Raw genomic sequence first — 21,103 nt, 5'->3', positions numbered from 1 at the left:
GTGATGTAGTTCATTAGGCTAGATCCGGCTGCATTTGATGTAAAAGCCCTTGTGTATGCTGCTATCATGTGAATATGAACAGAAAAAGCCCTATAAGTGAAGCACAACGTCTCCTCCAAGTATTTGTATCATTTTAATTTGTTTACACTGCAAGAACATACACAAATAGTTAATGTTAATGTGTTAATTCGTAGGGCAACAAACATGTAAAAACAATTGAGAATTACTCTTCATAGCATAATTTTCTGGTATAGACTAGTATAGCATTTATTCATTATTTGCCTATATAAATCACTTCATATAAGAATATATTATATAAAATCAACAATTGTTCAATATATTTATATTAAACATAATAAATGTTGCACACTGCAACTTGTGTGAGCTCATTTTTGGGAAGTGGCATATATAGCCTGAAATTTCCTATTGCTGTGTTGTACATCTTCGATTCTGACGTCAACAAAGCCAGAATCTTTCAGAGCCTCCATGTAGGCCTCCGGACGCCAGTTTTCTCCTGGCATTGCCCCTCTTGAAGCCAAAGCAGCTATCCGTTGCAGGTTTAATGTGGCCACCATCAGACCACCTATTGGAGTAACAGGATACACAAACACAGACACAATCAGAGAGAGAGAGAAAGAGAGTGAGAGAGCGATGCATACACAATGATGAAAAGTGGAAAAATCTAAACTAAGTTATCCTTTATTGCCCCTTTTTGGGGGAAATTCTTTCTCTGCTTTTGACGCATCCGGGATCCGTTGAACACATACATGCACACCCGGAGCAGTGGGCAGCCGCAGTGGGCAGCCGCAGTTCAAATATAAAAAATGCATTCACTCGAATTATTTAAAATATAGTGAAAATAATGACAGGGCCCCACTGGGTGTGTTGATAAGCCATTACGTTTCATTATCTATGATGACAAATTCATCGTCCACGCAGAAGTATGATCGATCGATCAGTATCTACCAGTTAGTACAGTACCTAGGGTAAGCTAAAATGTTTATTTTATGTTTTCATTTTAATCTATTTGAACTTATTTAACCAGGTTTGTCTCATCGGGATTCAATATCTACTTTTATCAGAGAGACCTGGCCAAGACAGCAGCATTATACAATAAAAAATACAGTTAACAACCACACTCCATAAGGGACTGGTTTGAAATTGTCTGTTGTTCATCCATAGATTAACGCTAAAGTTTGTGAAAACAGTAAGGAACAGAATGAGTCTGCTTTGGTCTGACAGTCTGACTCATGTGCCAGTGCCGCCTCACCTGGTTTCATGACACGATGGAGTTCTGCGCTGCCCTTCCTGAGGTCTGGCCAGAAGTAGTAGCAGTTACAGTGGAAGACTTTGTCCACGATGCTGTCTGCCAGGGGCATGGCTGCTACATCACAATGGTGCAGGGTGACTTTACCGCTGGCCAAAAGGTCCTTCAACAGATCACTCGCCATCTGGACATTGAAGAAGAAGAATGTGATGATGTTGGAGTGACTTTTAATATGTGCTTGCATTCGACTTTAAAGATTGGTTTTACATTGTGATGAACAGTTTCTCAATTTATTACAAGATGTGATTTGACCATTTAACAAGATAATAGAGCATAATCCTTTCAACCATTCTATTCACATACTCATAACATTTATTCACATTCATTTATTTTGCATTCTTTACTGGCCTCTTGGTTTGTGGTAGACTGTATAAGCAATATGAACATGAATGTGAGCTTTGAACGCACTCAGATTTACCTGGTGCATATACTTGGAGTAGTCCACTCCGATGAGGGAGCCCGAGGGCTGTGTGAGCAGACCTGCTGCTGACTGGAGACCCAGACCCGGACCGTGACCCACTTCCAGGACCGTGTCCCCGGGCTGGATCCCACACAGCCGCACCGCCTTCTCCTCCAAAACGCGGTTCCCAACTTTGAGGAACCTACTTACCAACCAGCCAACCAGCGAGCGGGTCGGCAGGCCGAGCTGCTTCCCAATGTTATGCCACATCACTAGAACATTAAAAAGCCCATATTTGTATATTCTCAATGAAGGTATGGAACAATTATAACCTATGGTAGTGATAATTAACGGACTATCTTCATGCAAATGATGATTAAAGTATCAAATGTGTAATTTCAAGCATGCATTTAGTAAAAGTGTGCAGCATTAGGAAATGTATATTTGCTAAGGAGGCTAACAAGGTGGAAGTTAGGTTTACTGCAATTAATAAGCTAAGCACACTGCTAACTGATTTTCCATGTGTAAACTTTAAGTTCAATACGACATACTGTATTAAACACATCGATTATGCATAAATGTTGCTCAAGCCCAAACAGACTGGCTTCAGGATCCCAAATACTTCTGCAAAGACAGTAGGCGAATTAAGAAAGTAGTGCGTCCATATAATGAGATTAGCCTAGTGGTTAATGGGCACACGGAACAGCACAGGTTAATAAAACAATGAATTCATAATATACAGTCAGTGATTCGTCATACTTTTCTTTGTTGCTCTTTCTGGTTCCTAGTTCGTCGTTCCCGATACTGTTCTCATTCGACAGTGACAACTGGGGGGCGGGGCTAGGTGAACGCTTTAGGTCCTGTCCCTGCGTTTTTGTGGGGGAGTGTCTGTAAATGATTGACTTTTACATTTGCAGACGTTTGTATTGTAATACTGATATCGAAAGTAAGCAAATACAACCACAATAATAAAACAACCAAAAATCGATAATAAAGTAACTGAAATTATATTCCCATGCTACAGATTATCATTAGGCAGATCCTTAATGTAACAACATAGCCTAACTAAAAATAGGCGCAAACATAACTTGCTTCCCTGGTACTGGAGTACACACGTTCCTTTCGTTTTCATTTCCCGGAAGGATGAGGTTCCGAAAGTTATCGAGTTGTGTGCACTTGGTTTTCATTTGATCATTTGCATGTTTCACGTTATTTGAAAAGGCTGTCAAATCCGCTAATGACGTATGGATAGAACCATTGAAGACCTGCCGCCGCAACTTTAAATCGAGGTAAGTTCATTTGTATGTTTTTGAAAAACAAAACAAAATTTGGCCTAAGCTTGTGCACACATTTTTTATGCGTAGACAAAATTCACAACTGTGCTACAACTGTGTGTGTGTGTGTGTGTGTGTGTGTGTGTGTGTGTGTGTGTGTGTGTGTGTGTGTGTGTGTGTGTGTGTGTGTGTGTGTGTGTGTGTGTGTGTGTGTGTGTGTGTGTGTGTGTGTGTGTGTGTATGTAATGATGACATATAGCAAGCTAAAAGAGGGAGTCTTCCTTCACCCATGTCGGTGATGCATGTCAAAAAAGAGGGGGTTCCCTCCTCTGCTCAGCCCTGCAAGCCTCCGAAGCTCCCGTCAACCTGTCCCCCAATTCAAGCGGAGTTGTGTTATTTACCCGGACGTCTGCGTGAGTTAATCCAGAGAGTTCTAGTGAAACCGAAAGTTCAAAATTCAGTCCAATTAATGTAAAAAACGAATACAAATAATGATATGGATATTTATAAAGAAAAGTATCATAACGAGGACGACAACGACGATGATTGATGATGATGGTCACTATGATGCTGGAATAAATCATAATTATCATTAATGAATTAAATGTATTAATAGCACATTATTAAAACAAAGGCGTTAGTGGCATAGGTGGGTTGAGATCTCTCTCAGTGTTGTTTGCGGCCCTATGTTAAGAATACGGTTCACTTATATATTAATTGCTGTTTATTGATGTGTGTGTGCTTGTCTGTGTGTATAGGTATAAATCCCTCTCTGTGGGACACAGAGGATGTAGCTCATTGGCTAAACTGGGCCCAGAAGGAGTACTCCCTGCGCTGGCCAGAGAAAAAGTGCTTTGAGATGAATGGACGAGCCCTCTGTCTGCTCACCAAGGAGGACTTCAGACGGCGCTGCCCAAATTCAGGTTGAAATCACTCACTGGATAGAGATGTGATCATCACAGCGATAATCTCAACAATAATAATATCAATGCATATTACGACTCTGCTTCTACGATTACAATACTATACATTGTCCAAAGTGGCTTACAATAAGGTCATTCAACCACGTACAATACAACGAGAACGTACAATTCCTCAATAAGCAAACTGCCTCAAGTGCTAAATTATTGAAAAAAAGAGTTACAGAATTGATTTACTTTTTATTTTTTATTTTGTTAAAATATTTTATTTGGTATTCGCACTGCTGCTGTACTACCACTACTGCTGCTATTTTACTTCTACTTATTTGACTACTTCTACTACTAATACTACTTCTACTCCGACTAATAATAATGCTACTAATTCTACTACTCAAGCAAACACTACCAATACTATGAATAATAATAATAACGATAATAACTAAATTATATGATAATGATACTATTAAATATTAACACTAAACGACAATACATCTGACTATAGGTAGGCATGTGATACGCCATACGTTATGTTAAAAACATCACACAGCATACACTGTTACAATGTTCACATAACTCTGACTTAACTTAGGTAAGGTCGGCTTAGCTCAGGAGGTAGAGCGGTTGTCTTGTAAGAGAAAGGTTGCTAGTTTGATCCACAGCTCCTCCTAGCTGAGTGTTGATGTGTCCCTGAGCAAGACATTTAACCCTTACTGCTCCAAGTTGCTTTGGATAAAAGCGTCTGCTAAATGCCCTAATTGTAATTGTAAACAATCTTGCAAGCTAGATATAAGATTGATACTATAGGAAGAAATGTTGCAGCTCTGTTGTTTTTGGTACCAACAGGTGACGTGCTCTATGAGATCCTGCAGTGCGTGAAGCAACATAGGATGGATGTGCTCTGCAAGCCCCCCGATCAATCCCATCACAGACCTCTGATTCAGCAGAACCCCAATGCTCTCGTCCAAAGAGCCCAGTGTTTTGCAACACATACAAGCACAGGTGGGTCACTTCAAACTCTGGTGCAATGGATTGAACAAAACAAACCATAACAACAAACGAATAAAACCTGCCGGTTCACTCCGTCAAGAATGCAAGCCTCACAGGAACGCGCACTAAACCACATTCACATGAAAACACACACACACACACTCACACACACACACATACACACACACTCACACACACACACACACACACACACACACACACACACACACACACACACACACACACACACACACACACACACACACACACACACACACACACACACACACACACACACACACACACACACACACACACACACACACACGTCCATGCAAGCGGAATAACGAAATAGGTGCTTTCCTAGCAACCAGTGGCAGGGTGCCAGTTGGTGTGGTTTACCAGGAAGCGGTCTGTCACAGGACACGTCTTATTTCTTCAGAATATCTCAAAAAATGTACAAAAAATTGCGTCTTTCATGTTTGTTTTCATCAATATGAATTAATAAAGCTTGCTTTTACTTCGATCACAAGGAAAATTTGTTCTTAATGTTCGTTGTTCCCTCTCAGTTCCTGGAAGCGTTGAAGGCCCAGCTCGTTCCTTTACTAGTTTGACCAGCCGGCATGAACCAATGAAACAAGAAAATTCCTCATCTCCTCCCACGCATCGGCTTCCGCAAACCTCCCCGGGTAGGGATTTAACACATCCACAGTGGCCCCAAGTGTGCATTAATACAGTACATTTATCTTAAATGACACATAATATTCAATAACATAATATCATATCATATCATACAATATAATAGAATATTCCAGTGGTGAGTGTGTTGCCCTTTCTTTATTGTCCCTCCCTCACTTCCCTCTTCCTTATTCCTCGTTTCCCCGGTGTGTTAGATGTCTTAGCTGATGCCCCCACACCTCCGTCCGAGAGTCCTCGCACAGCCAACCCCGGAGATGAACCCCTAAACCTCTCCAACCGGGAGAAGGCAAGAAGCCCACCACGTGAAGGACACATACCAGGTAGATTCATGCCACTCTTATACTCACTAACTCTTCATGCGCTATGATTCTGACGCAGGTACAAGTCTGGACAGCTCCTGATAAACAAGAGGCATGCTATCTTCTGGAGAATCCCAACCAACGATTCCTTCCTCTTATTCAATCTAGCCGCCCTTCGTAATACTGTAATATCCACGGACGGTAAAAGTGTGTGGTCAATATTGCCGTGTACTCCAGTGACAGCATACACATGCAGTCAACCATCGTGATGAACTGGATTGTAATTTGTGTGATGTTTCCCGATATTCAAAGTCGAACATGTATCCTTCCCAGAGTGCAGGCTCCTCTGGGACTATGTTTACCAGTTGCTCTGTGATCCACACTATCGGGCGTACATCCGCTGGGAAGACCAAAAGAGGCTTGTGTTCAAGGTTGTCGACCCAAATGGACTCGCTCGCCTCTGGGGAAACCACAAGGTGAGAAGGAGAAGAGGTCCATCTGGCTACTTTGAGTGTGGTCAATGTACAGATGTGATGGGGTTGGTGAAACAACTAAAGAGTTGGGGGCGTAGCACAGAGGTTTTAGGGGTGTTCTATATCTGTTTCACTTTGCACTTTGATTCTGCCTCATGTAAGAAAAGTGCTAAATAAATAAAGTTGCCTTGCCTTGCCTTTCCAGAGCAGAGACAACATGACCTACGAGAAGATGTCCCGGGCTTTGCGACACTATTACAAACTGAACATCATCAGGAAGGAACCCAAGCAGAAACTACTATTCAGGTTACCTCCATTATTCCCTCTCTGTTAACATGGACAGGGCCTAAGAATAAAATACATCTGCAAAAACACAATCACAGCTCAGGGTGAATATTGTAATGTGTACATGGCTTATAAAAACAACCCCACACACACACACACACACACACACACACACACACACACACACACACACACACACACACACACACACACACACACACACACACACACACACACACACACACACACACACACACACACACACACACACACACACACACACACACACAAAATCATTCATAGTCGTTTTATATTCATAATAATCTCAGGTTCCTGAAGACCCCTCAAGAGATCAGAGTGCAGCGGAAAGTGCCGAGCACTGAGCATGGGATTGCACCCCAGGGACAGAGTCCTTTCCTGGACAGGGGCTCCCCCGGACACTCTTCTCCAACAGAGTCTGATGAAGACAAAGCGTTGGAACTGTCCCCATAGTCCCTCCACGGCTGGTCGATTTCCAGTGAGCAGGGAAGGAGTCATTTTTATGTGTCTGTGTGACCTTTGTAGGTGAATAACGGTGAAACTGTTGGGTCTGGTCGCAAAGTTCACGATCATAAATTTGCCTTTATATTGGCCCACAAGAAGTTGGTCAATGTATCAGTCAGTGGCTTGTAGTTTGCTATTGCTGTTGCTGATGACCGATATCAACGTGTTGTCTCAGGGCTATATCAGATATTGCTGAGTTTACTTACATTTTTGGTTGTTTGCATGCAGAATTAGGCAACAAATACAGATTGTGGTATTGTGTAAATTTGAGCTGATGTTTTTTTGTATTTTCTTCTGTTCTAATGTTGTCATGTCACTCTCAAGTAAAACTGAACTTTTACTTTTTTTTTGTCATTATATATATAATATGGTTTATTGAAGACTAGTTATTGATATGTTATAAGTTGTTTTAACTGTATAAATTGAACAAAAGCTTTTAATATCATATCAATTAATATAATCTTGATAAATTATATTTGATTTTAGAACTGCATTTTCGTACGGATCATGCAATTGTATGTGGTGTGTGTCTAGGTTTGTGTGTGTGAGTTTGTGTTAAATGATCAGCAGATATATATTCTGTATTTTTCTCTGATTCTCCGTGGGTTTAGATTATGCTAAACCCACGTGACTGTCTGTGACTGTGTCTTAATGCCTATTGATTTACATATTTGTAACCCGGGTTTAGATAACACCTTTTTCATTTAATCAGATTTAAATCACAACCCATTAAAGAATAAATAAATATAAAGAGAAAAGTCGACTCTCTCTAGCTTTCAATTAAATGTTACATTTGTTAGTTTTAATCGAAAGGATGAACCTCAGTTTCGTGATTTAGACCTCACTTGACCTCACCCCCAGATGTACACGGTGCAATGATTTTTTTCACCACTGGGATGCTGACTGTGTTTCCTGCCTAATGTTTTTTCCTTTGGCGGCCCTCAGTCAAATTTTGGGTTCCTAAATAGGCCCTCAGCTGTCAAAACTTTGAGAACACCTGATCCATTGTATCTGACTGATATGGTGGGATTATAGTTCTCTGAATCACATGGTTTGAGTCTAGCCAATCTGACTGAGGCTTTTGCATTTTGTTTACCGGATTGCTTTGCGTTCGAAATTTGTAGGCATCCGTTGCCTACATCTGAAAAGTTACACTAATTTTGACAACCATTATTCACGTTCCTCCGGGAAACAGTGTTGGTTAACTTAAAGTGTTAGCATCTATGTTCTCTGTCAGTGGAAGCTCATTGTAGAGTACCCTTGCAGTGGGTAACCACAACCTGGTGAGTGGGTGCACAGAAAATAGAAGGAGAAGCTGCTTGATGAACTTCAGCTCAAATGATGGATGTGAACTCAGTGGCTTGGAAACGCCCACGGCTGGCAGATGAGTCCAATGGATGAGGTGGAGCACAGCACCAGAACCCAATTCAGACTACTCTCCTCCCACCATTTATCTTCTTACCATTACAAAGACCACCATTATTGTGTATGGATAAAGTTTATTCATACTAGTTAGAAAGAGACCGTATCAATAACAATTTTTTTTAATAAATTGATGTTATCAGGCATATAGAGATGATGTTGACACCTATTTTTAACTTCCTAATTTGGATCCATTTTCATAAACTCTGGAACAGTGGCAGAGATTTCCACATTCCTTTACTTGTGTGCACACAGTAGTCTAACAGGTTGTCAAAGGCCACTTTACAAACACTGAACATTAGGATAATCGCAATGTATTTTTGTTACATTGAAAAGTCCTGTTGGCTCACTGAGTGTGTTTGTGTGGCTGAGCCACCTCCTGAAAATACATGTTCCTTTACCTCATTTAGAATCGTTATTAATAGTTCTCTGAATCGCATAGTTTTGTTGAGTCTGGCCAATCACACTGAGGCTATTTGCTATTTTGTTTCCCAGAATGCTTTGCTTTCAACTCTTAGATCACATACAGGAATAAAGAAAAATAAAACAATAACTATGTGCCAATTCTTTAATATTTTTATTATTCAGTTTTAGTTTTTATTAATTTCTGAATGGTTACATTTATTTTGACAACCATTATTCACGTTCCTACAAGACGCAGTGGTGGTTAATTTAAAGTGTTAGCAACTGTGTTCTCTGTGGGAGGAAGCTCATTGTAGAGGCCACCAGCAGAGTGAGAATTCACTCCAAACCAACGCCTCGGGGAAGGTCTGAGACAGGAGCCATTGGTCCCCCTTGCAGCGGGTCACCATAACCTGGTGAGTGGGTGCACAGAAAATACTGGCCTCACTGAGTGGGGATCACAGGAGAAGCTGCTTGATGTCCTTCAGACCAACTGGTGGATGTGAACTCAGTGGCTTGGAAACGCCCACGGCTGGCAGATGAGTGCAATGGATGAGGTGGAGCACAGCTCTAGAACCCAATTCAGACTACTCTCCTCCCACTTTTGATCCTCTTAACTTTACACACACCTATCAATGATTGTGTATTCAGAGTCAGACTAGCTGGAAAGAGACTGTATCACAATAAGATTACGTTGTTATCAGGTTTAGAGATAATATAGACACATATAATGAAGGGCTCTGATTAGTTTTGCTTTCTAAATCACTTTTTTTCACTTCCTAATTTAGACTGAATTAATAAACTCTGGAACTGTCAAAGAGATGTCCTCATTCCTTCACATGCATATTTGTGCGCACCCAAAATGAGTCTAACATGTTGACAAAGGCCACTTTACAAAGGCAGAACATTAGGATATCTCAGTGTATTTTTTTCCATTAAAATGTCCTATGCGCTCACTGAGTGTATCCGTCAGTGGCTGAGTTCCAAGTTGTTTACAGATGAGTATATTATGCATCAATGAGTCCCCCTAAAGTTTTTAACATCCAAAATGTGTAAATACAACATTCCCATCAAAGGCAAGGTGCCCACCTCCTGAAGGAAGCATACATGTTCCAGTATCTCATTTAGAACAATTCATTGCATCCTTACTTGGAGTTCTCTGAATCACATGGTTTTGCTTAGTCTGGCCAATCACACTGAGGCTATTTGCATTTTGTTGCCCAAAATGCTTTGCGTTCAAATCTTTCATCACATTTAGAAGTGAAGAAAAATAAAACAATGAATCTGTCTCTATTCTTCAATATATTTATTATTTAGTTTTAATTTGAATACATTTCTGAATCGTTTCATACATTTTGACAACCATTATTCACGTTCCTCCAAGACGCAGTGGTGGTTAATTGAAAGTGTTAGCAACTGTGTTCTCTGTGGGAGGAAGCTCATTGTAGAGGCCACCAGCAGAGTGAGAATTCACTCCAAACCAACGCCTCGGGGAAGGTCTGAGACAGGAGCCATTGGTCCCCCTTGCAGTGGGTCACCATAACCTGGTGAGTGGGTGCACAGAAAATACTGGCCTCACTGAGTGGGGATCACAGGAGAAGCTGCTTGATGTCCTTCAGACCAACTGGTGGATGTGAACTCAGTGGCTTGGAAACGCCCACGGCTGGCAGATGAGTCCAATGGATGAGGTGGAGCACAGCTCCAGAACCCAATTCAGACTACTCTCCTCCCACCTTTGATAATTTTTACATTCTGCAAACCTAACAATGATTGTGTATTCAGACAAGCTGGAAAGAGACTGTATCACAATCAGATTACGTTGTTATCAGGTTTAGAGATTATATAGCCACATATAATGAAGGGTTACGATTCGTTTTGCTTTCTGAATCACTTTTTTTCACTTCCTAATTTAGACCCATTTAGTAAACTCTGGAACCGTCAAAGAGATTTCCTCATTCCTTCACATGCATTTTTGTGCGCACCCAAACTTAGTCTAACATGTTGACAAAGGCCACTTTACAAATACTGAACATTAGGATATCTCAGTGTATTTTGTTCTGTTAGATTTCAGCTTATTTCTAAACTGTCCGTATAGACTGCGTTGTGTATTTTTCGTCGTAGTAGTAATTCTTGAAGTCGAAATCAAAGCAACTTGACAGGTTGGATAAGAGGGTGGAATAGATGGTTTATTCTAGGATGTACGCGGTTGAGGAGCAGTTCTCGAGAAGTGTTCCTTGGCTGTCGATCCCTCTTCTCACCGAACCAAAGGGTTGGGGCGAGTACTATATTAAAGAAAACGTGTTGAGGTATATGGCCCAGACGACCAGGTTGGTTCATCCTTGTTGAGACATAACAAATGGCGGAATGTTGAAAATAACACCTTGTATCAGTGTGAGAGGCACTGGCCTGTTCCTAGACTAGAAATGTGAACACAGAGAGACACTAAAATACACCAACACTCTCCGGTTCCATTAAAATGTCCTATGCGCTCACTGAGTGTATGTGTCAGTGGCTGAGTTCGAAGGTGCTTACAGATGATTATATGCATCAATGAGTCTGCCTAAAGTTTTTGACATCCAAAATGTGTAAATACAACATTCCCATCAAAGGCAAGGTGCCCACCTCCTGAAGGAAGCATACATGTTCCAGTATCTCATTTAGAACAATTCATTGCATCCTTACTTGGAGTTCTCTGAATCACATTTTGCTTAGTCTGGCCAATCACACTGAGGCTATTTGCATTTTGTTGCCCAGAATGCTTTGAGTTCAAGTCTTTCATCACATTTAGATGTGAAGAAAAATAAAACAATGACTCTGTCTCTATTCTTCAACATATTTATTATTTAGTTTTAATTTTTTATTAATTTCTGAATCGTTTCATACATTTTGACAACCATTATTCACGTTCCTCCAAGACGCAGTGGTGGTTAATTGAAAGTGTTAGCAACTGTGTTCTCTGTGGGAGGAAGCTCATTGTAGAGGCCACCAGCAGAGTGAGAATTCACTCCATCCAACGCCTCGGGGAAGGTCTGAGACAGGAGCCATTGGTCCCCCTTGCAGTGGGTCACCATAACCTGGTGAGTGGGTGCACAGAAAATACTGGCCTCACTGAGTGGGGATCACAGGAGAAGCTGCTTGATGTCCTTCAGACCAACTGGTGGATGTGAACTCAGTGGCTTGGAAACGCCCACGGCTGGCAGATGAGTCCAATGGATGAGGTGGAGCACAGCTCCAGAACCCAATTCAGACTACTCTCCTCCCACCTTTGATAATTTTTACATTCTGCAAACCTAACAATGATTGTGTATTCAGACTAGCTGGAAAGAGACTGTATCACAATCAGATTATGTTGTTATCAGGTGTAGAGATTATATAGCCACATATAATGAAGGGTTATGATTAGTTTTGCTTTCTGAATCACTTTTTTTCACTACATAATTTAGACCCATTTAATAAACTCTGGACCCGTCAAAGAGATTTCCTCATTCCTTCAAATGCATATTTGTGCGCAACCAAACATAGTCTAATAACATGTTGACAAAGGCCACTTTACAAATGCTGAACATTAGGATATCTCAGTGTATTTTGTTCCATTAAAATGTCCTATGCGCTCACTGAGTGTATGTGTCAGTGGCTGAGTTCGAAGGTGCTTACAGATGATTATATGCATCAATGAGTCCCCTTAAAGTTTTTAACATTCAAAAAGTGTAAATACAACATTCCCATCAAAGGCAAGGTGCCCACCTCCTGAAGGAAGCATACATGTTCCAGTATCTCATTTAGAACAATTCATTGCATCCTTACTTGGAGTTCTCTGAATCACATGGTTTTGCTTAGTCTGGCCAATCACACTGAGGCTATTTGCATTTTGTTGCCCAGAATGCTTTGCGTTCAAGTCTTTCATCACATTTAGAAGTGAAGAAAAATAAAACAATGAATCTGTCTCTATTCTTCAACATATTTATTATTTAGTTTTAATTTTTTATTAATTTCTGAATCGTTTCATACCTTTTGACAACCATTATTCACGTTCCTCCAAGACGCAGTGGTGGTTAATTCAAAGTGTTAGTAACTGTGTTCTCTGTGGGAGGAAGCTCATTGTAGAGGCCACCAGCAGAGTGAGAATTCACTCCAAACTAATGCCTCGGGGAAGGTCTGAGACATGAGCCATTGGTCCCCCTTGCAGCGGGTCACCATAACCTGGTGAGTGGGTGCACAGAAAATACTGGCCTCACTGAGTGGGGATCACAGGAGAAGCTGCTTGATGTCCTTCAGACCAACTGGTGGATGTGAACTCAGTGGCTTGGAAACGCCCACGGCTGGCAGATGAGTCCAATGGATGAGGTGGAGCACAGCTCCAGAACCCAATTCAGACTACTCTCCTCCCACTTTTGATCTTCTTAACTTTACACACACCTATCAATGATTGTGTATTCAGAGTGACTAGCTGGAAACAGACTGTATCACAATCCGATGTTAACAGGTTTAGAAATAATATAGACACATATAATGAAGGGCTCTGATTAGTTTTGCTTTCTAAATCACTTTTTTTCACTTCCTCATTAAGACTGAATTAATAAACTCTGGAACTGTCAAAGAGATGTCCTCATTCCTTCACATGCATATTTGTGCGCACCCAAATTGAGTAACATGTTGACAAAGGACACTTTACAAATGCTGAACATTAGGATATCTCAGTGTATTTTGTTCCATTAAAATGTCCTATGCGCTCACTGAGTGTATCCGTCAGTGGCTGAGTTCCAAGTTGTTTACAGATGAGTATATTATGCATCAATGAGTCCCCCTAAAGTTTTTAACATCCAAAATGTGTAAATAGAGCATTCCATTCAAAGGCAAGGTGCCCACCTCCTGAAGGAAGCATACATGTTCCAGTATCTCATTTAGAACAATTCATTGCATCCTTACTTGGAGTTCTCTGAATCACATGGTTTTGCTTAGTCTGGCCAATCACACTGAGGCGATTTGCATTTTGTTGCCCAAAATGCTTTGCGTTCAAGTCTTAGATCACATTTAGGAGTGAAGAAAAATAAAACAATGACTCTGTCTCTATTCTTCAACATATTTATCGTTCAGTTTTAATTTGAATAAATTTCTGAATCGTTGCATACATTTTGACAACCATTATTCACGTTCCTCCAAGACGCAGTGGTGGTTAATTCAAAGTGTTAGCAACTGTGTTCTCTGTGGGAGGAAGCTCATTGTAGAGGCCACCAGCAGAGTGAGAATTCACTCCAAACCAACGCCTCGGGGAAGGTCTGAGACAGGAGCCATTGGTCCCCCTTGCAGTGGGTCACCATAACCTGGTGAGTGGGTGCACAGAAAATACTGGCCTCACTGAGTGGGGATCACAGGAGAAGCTGCTTGATGTCCTTCAGACCAACTGGTGGATGTGAACTCAGTGGCTTGGAAACGCCCACGGCTGGCAGATGAGTCCAATGGATGAGGTGGAGCACAGCTCCAGAACCCAATTCAGACTACTCTCCTCCCACCATTTATCATTTTTACATTCCACAAACCTAACAATGATTGCATATGTAGAACCTGTATTCGTACTAGCTAGAAAGAGTAGTCAACACCTTTTTTCAAGATTATATGTGTTTTATTGTCCTCATATTTACTTATTATTGGCTTAATTTTAGCTGACCCTGCGTCAGTCCTGACAACGGTTATAAGTCACTGCTGCTGGCCTGTTTATCAATAACAATTTGCTTTGACGGTCTTGTCACTGATTTGAACAAGTACGTTTGTAAGTGTCCTCAGTGCACTTCGGTCTGTAAAAACAAATAGGCAGTATCCACCAAGTAGCCTCTGCTATAAAACATCAGCACCAAACTAAACATTAGAGCAGTGATTTAAACGTAGGGTTATGTAGAATGTTGGTGTATTTTAGTGTCTCTCTGTGTTCACATTTCTAGTCTAGGAACAGGCCAGTGCCTCTCACACTGATACAAGGTGTTATTTTCAACATTCCGCCATTTGTTATGTCTCAACAAGGATGAACCAACCTGGTCGTCTGGGCCATATACCTCAACACGTTTTCTTTAATATAGTACTCGCCCCAACCCTTTGGTTCGGTGAGAAGAGGGATCGACAGCCAAGGAACACTTCTCGAGAACTGCTCCTCAACCGCGTACATCCTGGAATAAACCATCTATTCTACCCTCTTATCCAAACTGTCAAGTTGCTTTGATTTCGACTTCAAGAACTACTACAACTACGAAAAATACACAACGCAGAGTCTATACGAACAGTTAAGAAATAAGCTGAAATCTAACATTTGGTGCCGTGACACCGTCTTGGAGAGAGAGGAGTGAGAAGCCATTTGCCTCTGAGGATTGCCCTGTGATTGAGAAGACCACGCGCCCTGCCTGGGAAGACGTCTGATCAACGCCTGCCCTGCTGAGGGACCCGCATCTTCCACAACGCGGCTGAACCAGCGCATCTCCATGCACCACGTGGGAATCAACGGCGACTGAATCTCATTCCACACTCTCGACCAAGAACAAGAAAGTAATCTTGAAATAATCTACACACACATAACCATTATTATTATTTGTTTTACTATTAGGTTGCATTACATTTGCTGAGTAATGAAGTTGTGTCATTAAGAGCTTGACGAAGTGAGAACCTGTATTTGTGTTTAAGAGCGCTCAATAATCACTGAATATGCTGTATGAATGTGAAATAATTGTGTACACTGTGTTTAACTCTTTTGAGAAGAGGTGGGATAAGGGTTAGAGTCCTGAGTTGTGTCTGGTTTTGAGTCCCAGAATAAGGAATTCGTTCAAGGGTTAGAGTCCTGAGTTCTTTGTGGGTTGGAGTCCCAGAATAAGTTCTTGTGGTTAGAGTCCCGACGTGTATCTGGGTTAGAGTCCTAGAATCTGGGTTAGAGTCCTAGAATAGAAATTGCATGCATGGTCATTCAAGGGATTTGTTCATCTTTGCTAGTTTGTCAATGTTGATACGTGTCCTGAATATAACTTAAACGTTTGTTTTGTTTTTTTGTGTTATGTTGTTTTGATTCCCGCCGTGGAATCACTGATACCGGTTGTGTTGAATCTGAGAGGAAAAAAAGTGAGCCATATTCTGGTGTTGGCATACCGAGCTCCGTGGGAGAATTTCTTTATTTTTATTTCTAAGCAGCGATTTGTTGGCTAGGTTTAGCTTGCCTAGATAAAAAAATATAGAATGCCGAAAGGTAAAGGCAAAAAGATGGCAGATGCGGAGACATAAGAGGGCAATCAAAGTCCCAACGCATCTGAATCAATTGTACAAGATTATTTTGAATTGGAGGTAAGAGATATGGAAATTTATTCAGTAAGCGAGACTCAACGACAGACATGATTTGCAAGGAACCGAAGAAAATTTTTGCGTAACACATGCGATAACGATTGACCCCCAAACTAAACGCTGGCCAAAGGAATCAATCTGGTTTTTAAAGACTGGATCAAGAAGACTAGACGAAATAAACCAATCGGGTTGTTACTGGCCTTCTTTATTAAGCATGTCAGCACCAAAATTGAGATGAATTGGAGAAGAATCTGTTGGAAAATGTCCCCCTACCCCCATTAACCTCCGTCCCTGGTGCTTCACCTGGCCAAACGATTGCCACTGATGCTTTGCCTGTGGTAAATGGGACCATGTTTGTGTGTTGACAGGACGCTTATTCATATCTGCCTCCTAATTGCAGTGGTTCATGTTATGTCGCCTATGTAGTGTCTGCTTTAATTTTGTTTAGAGAAACTTAACCACTTTTCTGCTGGGAACAGTGAAAGCTATTGAAGAAAGGTGGAGCTTCACTGCCAAGCAGAGAGAGGTCGATTTTCTTTATTATTTTTTAATTTTTAATCTGTTTTGGTTTAATCATGAGGATCCTAACGAGTTTGTTCTTTGTTTTTATTTAAAGCACCATAATGCCAGAAGGGCTGTAGGTTTGTGGATTGGTTCATCAGAGTGTCATGAACTCAATGCAAAATCTTCAAATCAATCCAATAATATATCATACTGGTTGTGTCTGTGTGTGTGTGTGTGTGTGTGTGTGTGTGTGTGTGTGTGTGTGTGTGTGTGTGTGTGTGTGTGTGTGTGTGTGTGTGTGTGTGTGTGTGTGTGTGTGTGTGTGTGTGTGTGTGTTTGTGTTTGTGTGTGTGTGTGTATTTGCAGTGTTTTTTACAAAATAAATTCTTTCATGCATTTGTTAAAATCTCAGAAATATTCTGTCATTTCAGTTAACTTGTGACGCTGTTAGTCAGACAAAACAGACATTGAGATTGCGGTATATCACAAGGCCATTGCTAACGCTCCATGTCTAATCAGGCCTCATTTGAAAGGATTGACTGAGAAACCCATAAATAGAAGAACGCTACTTGTGAAGGTTAGGGCACTTTTCGTGAAGCATCTCTGGAACACACACTCTTTGGGCTTTTCTTTGTGAAGAACAGGAAACGCATTTCAAACCTACTCAACATAAGTCTGTTGATTTGTGATCACACCAAAGGAATGTCTTCTCAAGAAGGTCCGCATTCGGTCTCCTTCGCCGGCTGTGGGTTCTTGGCCACCTACCAGCTGGGTGTGGCCCAGGGTCTGCTGACCCAGGCCCCCTGGATCCTGCACGCCGCCCCCCGGGTGCTGGGGGCGTCTTCTGGCTCTCTGGTGGCCGCCGCCGTTGTTTGCGGAGTCAAGATCCGTAAGTCCGACCATCTCCCTCCTGCTGCACCACAGTGGTGGCGGCTCGGCTGCTGTGATCATTGATGTGTGCCTTTACAGAGCAAAGATTGAAGTGTGCATTTACCAAACAAACAAGGCGATTTTTGTAATTTTGATGCATTTTGTAATTTTTGTATTTTGTTGTTTCATTTTGGGGTTTTGTGCAATTTCCCCCCACATAGAGACTCACACACAAACACACAGACACAGGAGAAAACACAAACAAGCACATAACAGAAGAACTCACTCACACACAAACACAAACTTGCACGCACAGACATACAAACAGACACACTCACACGCACATACACACGCATACACACACACATACACACACACACGTTGGACCAAAAGTAAGAGATGTGGTGTTACTTTTCCAGCGAGGATGGTGGAAGAGCTCCTGCTGTTTGCCAGCCGGCTGAACGAGATACCACTCGGACCTCTGAACCCCTCAATCAACATGGCTAAATGGCTTGAGTACGTGCTCCGAAAACACCTCTCAAACGACTCACACCGATTGGCCAACGGCCGGCTAGGTGTGGCGGTGACCCGGCTGCTTTCCAGTAAGAAAATCATGGTGACGGACTTCCACTCCAAAGAGGACCTGTTGCAGGTTTGTGTGGCCGAGCACTCTCTGGGAATGTCACGTTGGGAAATTAAAACACACGTCCAATACACTAACCCTAACCCCAACCCTAACCTCCTAATCCCTAACCCTAACCCTAAAAGAAAGTCAATATTATGTAACATAGATTATGATACAAGTACATAAAGTACATTAGTACATTAGATAGATGTGCTTATTTTTTTGTATTAATCAGATATCAGCCAGAATGTTGATTTGTAATTGCAGGTTTTTCGGGTCACTGGAACTAAGCTCCACTTGTATTGGTTCTTTATTTCAACTCTAAGGCTCTGTCGTGCAGCTGTTTCGTCCCGGGGTACTGTGGCGTGGTTCCTCCTTCCTTCAAAGGGGTTGTGAGTGACCAGTATCATCATCACAGAGATCAATACATCATCATGATAGTACTAGTGCTAGAACACAAAGGTGATTTTGCCCATTGTGTGTCGTGTTGTTTTTGTCTGTGTGCGTGGGAGCACACATGTGTGTGTGTGTATCTGCGTGTGTGTGTGTTTGTTTGTGTGTGTGTGTGTGTGCGTGTGTCTCAGCATTACGTGGACGGCGGTTTCACGAGCATGCTGCCCCAGCCAGATCACTCCCTCAGGACCTTGACCGTCTCTGCGTTCTCCGGTGAGGTGGACATCTGCCCCCAGAACGAGCCGAACACTCTGGACCTGGTCGTGAGCGGGTCGATCATGAATCTGAACCAGGCCAACAGCCGTAGGCTGGTCAATGCCCTCTACCCCAGCGATGTAGAGGTAACATCCCCGCCGTCCCCTGGCTCTCTTTGTCACCTGAGGACAGACAGGGAACCATCATCGTGGTGGATCAGACTGTAGATCTACTTCATACGACCGTCCTCATCAAAGCGTTAATCAAACAGTTTTTCATGTTGTTCAATTCAAATGCAGTCAATTTATGAACAATTGTGAAACAAAACCTGCTTGGAAGCCTGGAGAAGCCCGGAAAAAGACTGTGACTGAGTTGAAGAGCTATACAAATAAATAGGCTGGACTTGATCTTACCCCTGTATTCACTTTTTTTCTACCTAGGGTCTGGAAACGGCATATCACAATGGAATCAAAGACGCAATTCACTTTCTCCAAAGCAGCGGTGGGTCAATCATTTTGACAAAGAATACTACATATTGAAGTTCTGTACTGCTGTTGAACCTAAACAAACCCTAACCCTATGAATCCTGTTGAGCTGACCCCATTGACCTTGATTCTATTGTCCGATCCCCATTCAGATCTCTCCACGTTTCTGACCAGAGAGCACCTCTCCACTTTGAATCGCTACATCAGAATGAAAGACGTGCTGCATCTAGAAACCAACTGTAACGAGGAGGAGGAGGAGGAGGAGGAGGAGGAAGAGGAGGAAGAGGAGGAAGAAGAGAACGAAACTGGGGAGAAGGTCTGGAGGACATCTCTTACCGATGACGACATGTGGTGGACGGGCAACATGGTCGACAAAGAATTCCCTGGCAATGCAAGACCCTTGAAGCGGGAGGGATTCCCTGATCTGAACCGAGGTATACCGTCGATACATAGAGATACACGCAACACATAGCGGTGACAAAACAGTCCCTAGTGGGATAAAATGTTATTTGTGTTTCAGCTATTCTGTTGTACCTGTGCTACATGAGCGGATTTGGTTTCCCAACCATTGTGTCCTACCTGCTTCTACCGATCAACATTCCCTACTTCTACTACCGCAACAAGGAGACGGTGGTGTGGCTCTCCTGGGTGATGCTGAGTGCTCTACAGTTGACCTTGTTTGTGCTCCAAATGCTGTTCTTTAGCGTCCAGAAGAATGTTAAGGAAAGGTGAGGAATCTTTCCTGTCGGACTCATCTTTGTTGCATTTTTTTGTACATCCAAGCATTCGAGATTATTGTTTTTATCTTTCAACCTTTGCTTTTATCTCTTGACGACAATGGACCTTTTTATCTGATTGGATGTGAATATCAGGATCTAAACGCCTCAAGTACATTCCAAATGATACATTGTTTCTTAAATGGTCAATACACTCTGTGTAACGTATGTGTGTGTTTGTGACTGTGTGTGTGTGTGTGTTTCAGATTACTACCCGTTTTCACAGAGCTGCAGGGGCTGAACGTCCAAGCCGAATACAAGAGCCCCAGGCCGAATGAGAGAGGGGACTGGTATTCGACGCTGGGATTGCACTTCTTACACTCGACCCAGACTGAGGCGGTCAGCACCGAGTCCACCTCCTCCGTGGCTGACCAGGTCTCCTCCTCCGTATGGCTCCATCTGGAGTGTGAGAAGGAGGACGCGGAGCTGGTCAACGTACACAGGCGCTTCGCACGTGAGCACTCCATCATGGGATAAGAACTCGCCCGAGACCGCCACCCTCGGGGGGCAGAATATTACCTCGGAGGCGTGGTTGGAAGTTTGGATGTGTTTGTGAAGATACGTAGGCTACTTCACAAAGTTTGAAGAGTTGTCAGTAAAGGAAGTGCAGGAGCATTAGAGATTATCTTTCAGCTTGTGTGATTATACATTACATTTGACTTTTGTATAAAATATCATATATATATATGTATATATATCACTTATAACAATACTTTCTTGAATATTCTGTTGTTGAAGAATGTTTGAAATGAGGTTTGATTTAGTAACACGTGATTGATTAATGAGATGATTTACCTAATCCCTTGAACCATATTGTCGCTTTAACGTCAATATTTGGCACATCGAATGAATA

General features: G+C 42.0%; 3 protein-coding genes across 3 annotated transcripts; 2 read left to right on the top strand and 1 right to left on the bottom strand.

Moving 5' to 3' along the window:
• Positions 1-105: 105 nt before the first annotated feature.
• Positions 106-2,597, bottom strand: zgc:194242 (uncharacterized protein LOC100005854 homolog). The gene is made up of 4 exons (XM_056590906.1): positions 2,487-2,597; positions 1,746-1,999; positions 1,271-1,451; positions 106-583 (listed from the first exon to the last, which is right to left on the bottom strand). Coding segments are annotated over exons 1-4 (633 nt in total). The 5' UTR covers positions 2,488-2,597; the 3' UTR covers positions 106-386.
• Positions 2,583-9,058, top strand: etv7 (ETS variant transcription factor 7). Its single transcript, XM_056590892.1, has 9 exons — positions 2,583-3,016; positions 3,261-3,414; positions 3,760-3,924; positions 4,765-4,920; positions 5,478-5,597; positions 5,802-5,927; positions 6,240-6,382; positions 6,585-6,685; positions 6,994-9,058. Exons 2-9 carry the CDS (start codon positions 3,291-3,293, stop codon positions 7,154-7,156), a joined length of 1,098 nt encoding a protein of 365 aa, XP_056446867.1. The 5' UTR covers positions 2,583-3,016; positions 3,261-3,290; the 3' UTR covers positions 7,157-9,058.
• Positions 9,059-15,466: 6,408 nt separating this feature from the next.
• pnpla1 (patatin-like phospholipase domain containing 1) lies at positions 15,467-20,876 on the top strand. Its single transcript, XM_056602486.1, has 9 exons — positions 15,467-15,562; positions 17,547-17,735; positions 18,136-18,368; positions 18,668-18,733; positions 18,926-19,135; positions 19,430-19,490; positions 19,627-19,908; positions 19,995-20,202; positions 20,457-20,876. The coding sequence occupies exons 2-9, from the start codon at positions 17,549-17,551 to the stop codon at positions 20,725-20,727; spliced, it is 1,518 nt and encodes a 505-aa protein (XP_056458461.1). The 5' UTR covers positions 15,467-15,562; positions 17,547-17,548; the 3' UTR covers positions 20,728-20,876.
• Positions 20,877-21,103: the final 227 nt, after the last annotated feature.

This window comes from Gadus chalcogrammus, chromosome 1 (assembly GCF_026213295.1).
Source record: "Gadus chalcogrammus isolate NIFS_2021 chromosome 1, NIFS_Gcha_1.0, whole genome shotgun sequence".
NCBI classification, from domain to species: Eukaryota; Metazoa; Chordata; class Actinopteri; order Gadiformes; family Gadidae; genus Gadus; species Gadus chalcogrammus.
The sequence above is the reverse complement of the archived record's forward strand: the minus strand, read 5'-3'. Positions and strand labels throughout refer to the sequence as shown.

Excerpts from the sequence above, each read along its gene's own strand:
- etv7 (XM_056590892.1), top strand. The coding sequence starts at position 3,291 with ATGTCGGTGATGCATGTCAAAAAAGAGGGGGTTCCCTCCTCTGCTCAG. Across the intron at positions 5,598-5,801 it reads GCTTCCGCAAACCTCCCCGG|ATGTCTTAGCTGATGCCCCC; the intron begins GTAGGGATTTAA and ends CCGGTGTGTTAG. Across the intron at positions 5,928-6,239 it reads ACGTGAAGGACACATACCAG|AGTGCAGGCTCCTCTGGGAC; the intron begins GTAGATTCATGC and ends TATCCTTCCCAG.
- pnpla1 (XM_056602486.1), top strand. The coding sequence starts at position 17,549 with ATGTCTTCTCAAGAAGGTCCGCATTCGGTCTCCTTCGCCGGCTGTGGG. Across the intron at positions 18,734-18,925 it reads CTCCTTCCTTCAAAGGGGTT|CATTACGTGGACGGCGGTTT; the intron begins GTGAGTGACCAG and ends CGTGTGTCTCAG. Across the intron at positions 19,491-19,626 it reads TCACTTTCTCCAAAGCAGCG|ATCTCTCCACGTTTCTGACC; the intron begins GTGGGTCAATCA and ends ATCCCCATTCAG.
- zgc:194242 (XM_056590906.1), bottom strand. Across the intron at positions 1,452-1,745 it reads ACTCCAAGTATATGCACCAG|ATGGCGAGTGATCTGTTGAA; the intron begins GTAAATCTGAGT and ends TTCAATGTCCAG. Across the intron at positions 584-1,270 it reads CCATCGTGTCATGAAACCAG|GTGGTCTGATGGTGGCCACA; the intron begins GTGAGGCGGCAC and ends TTACTCCAATAG.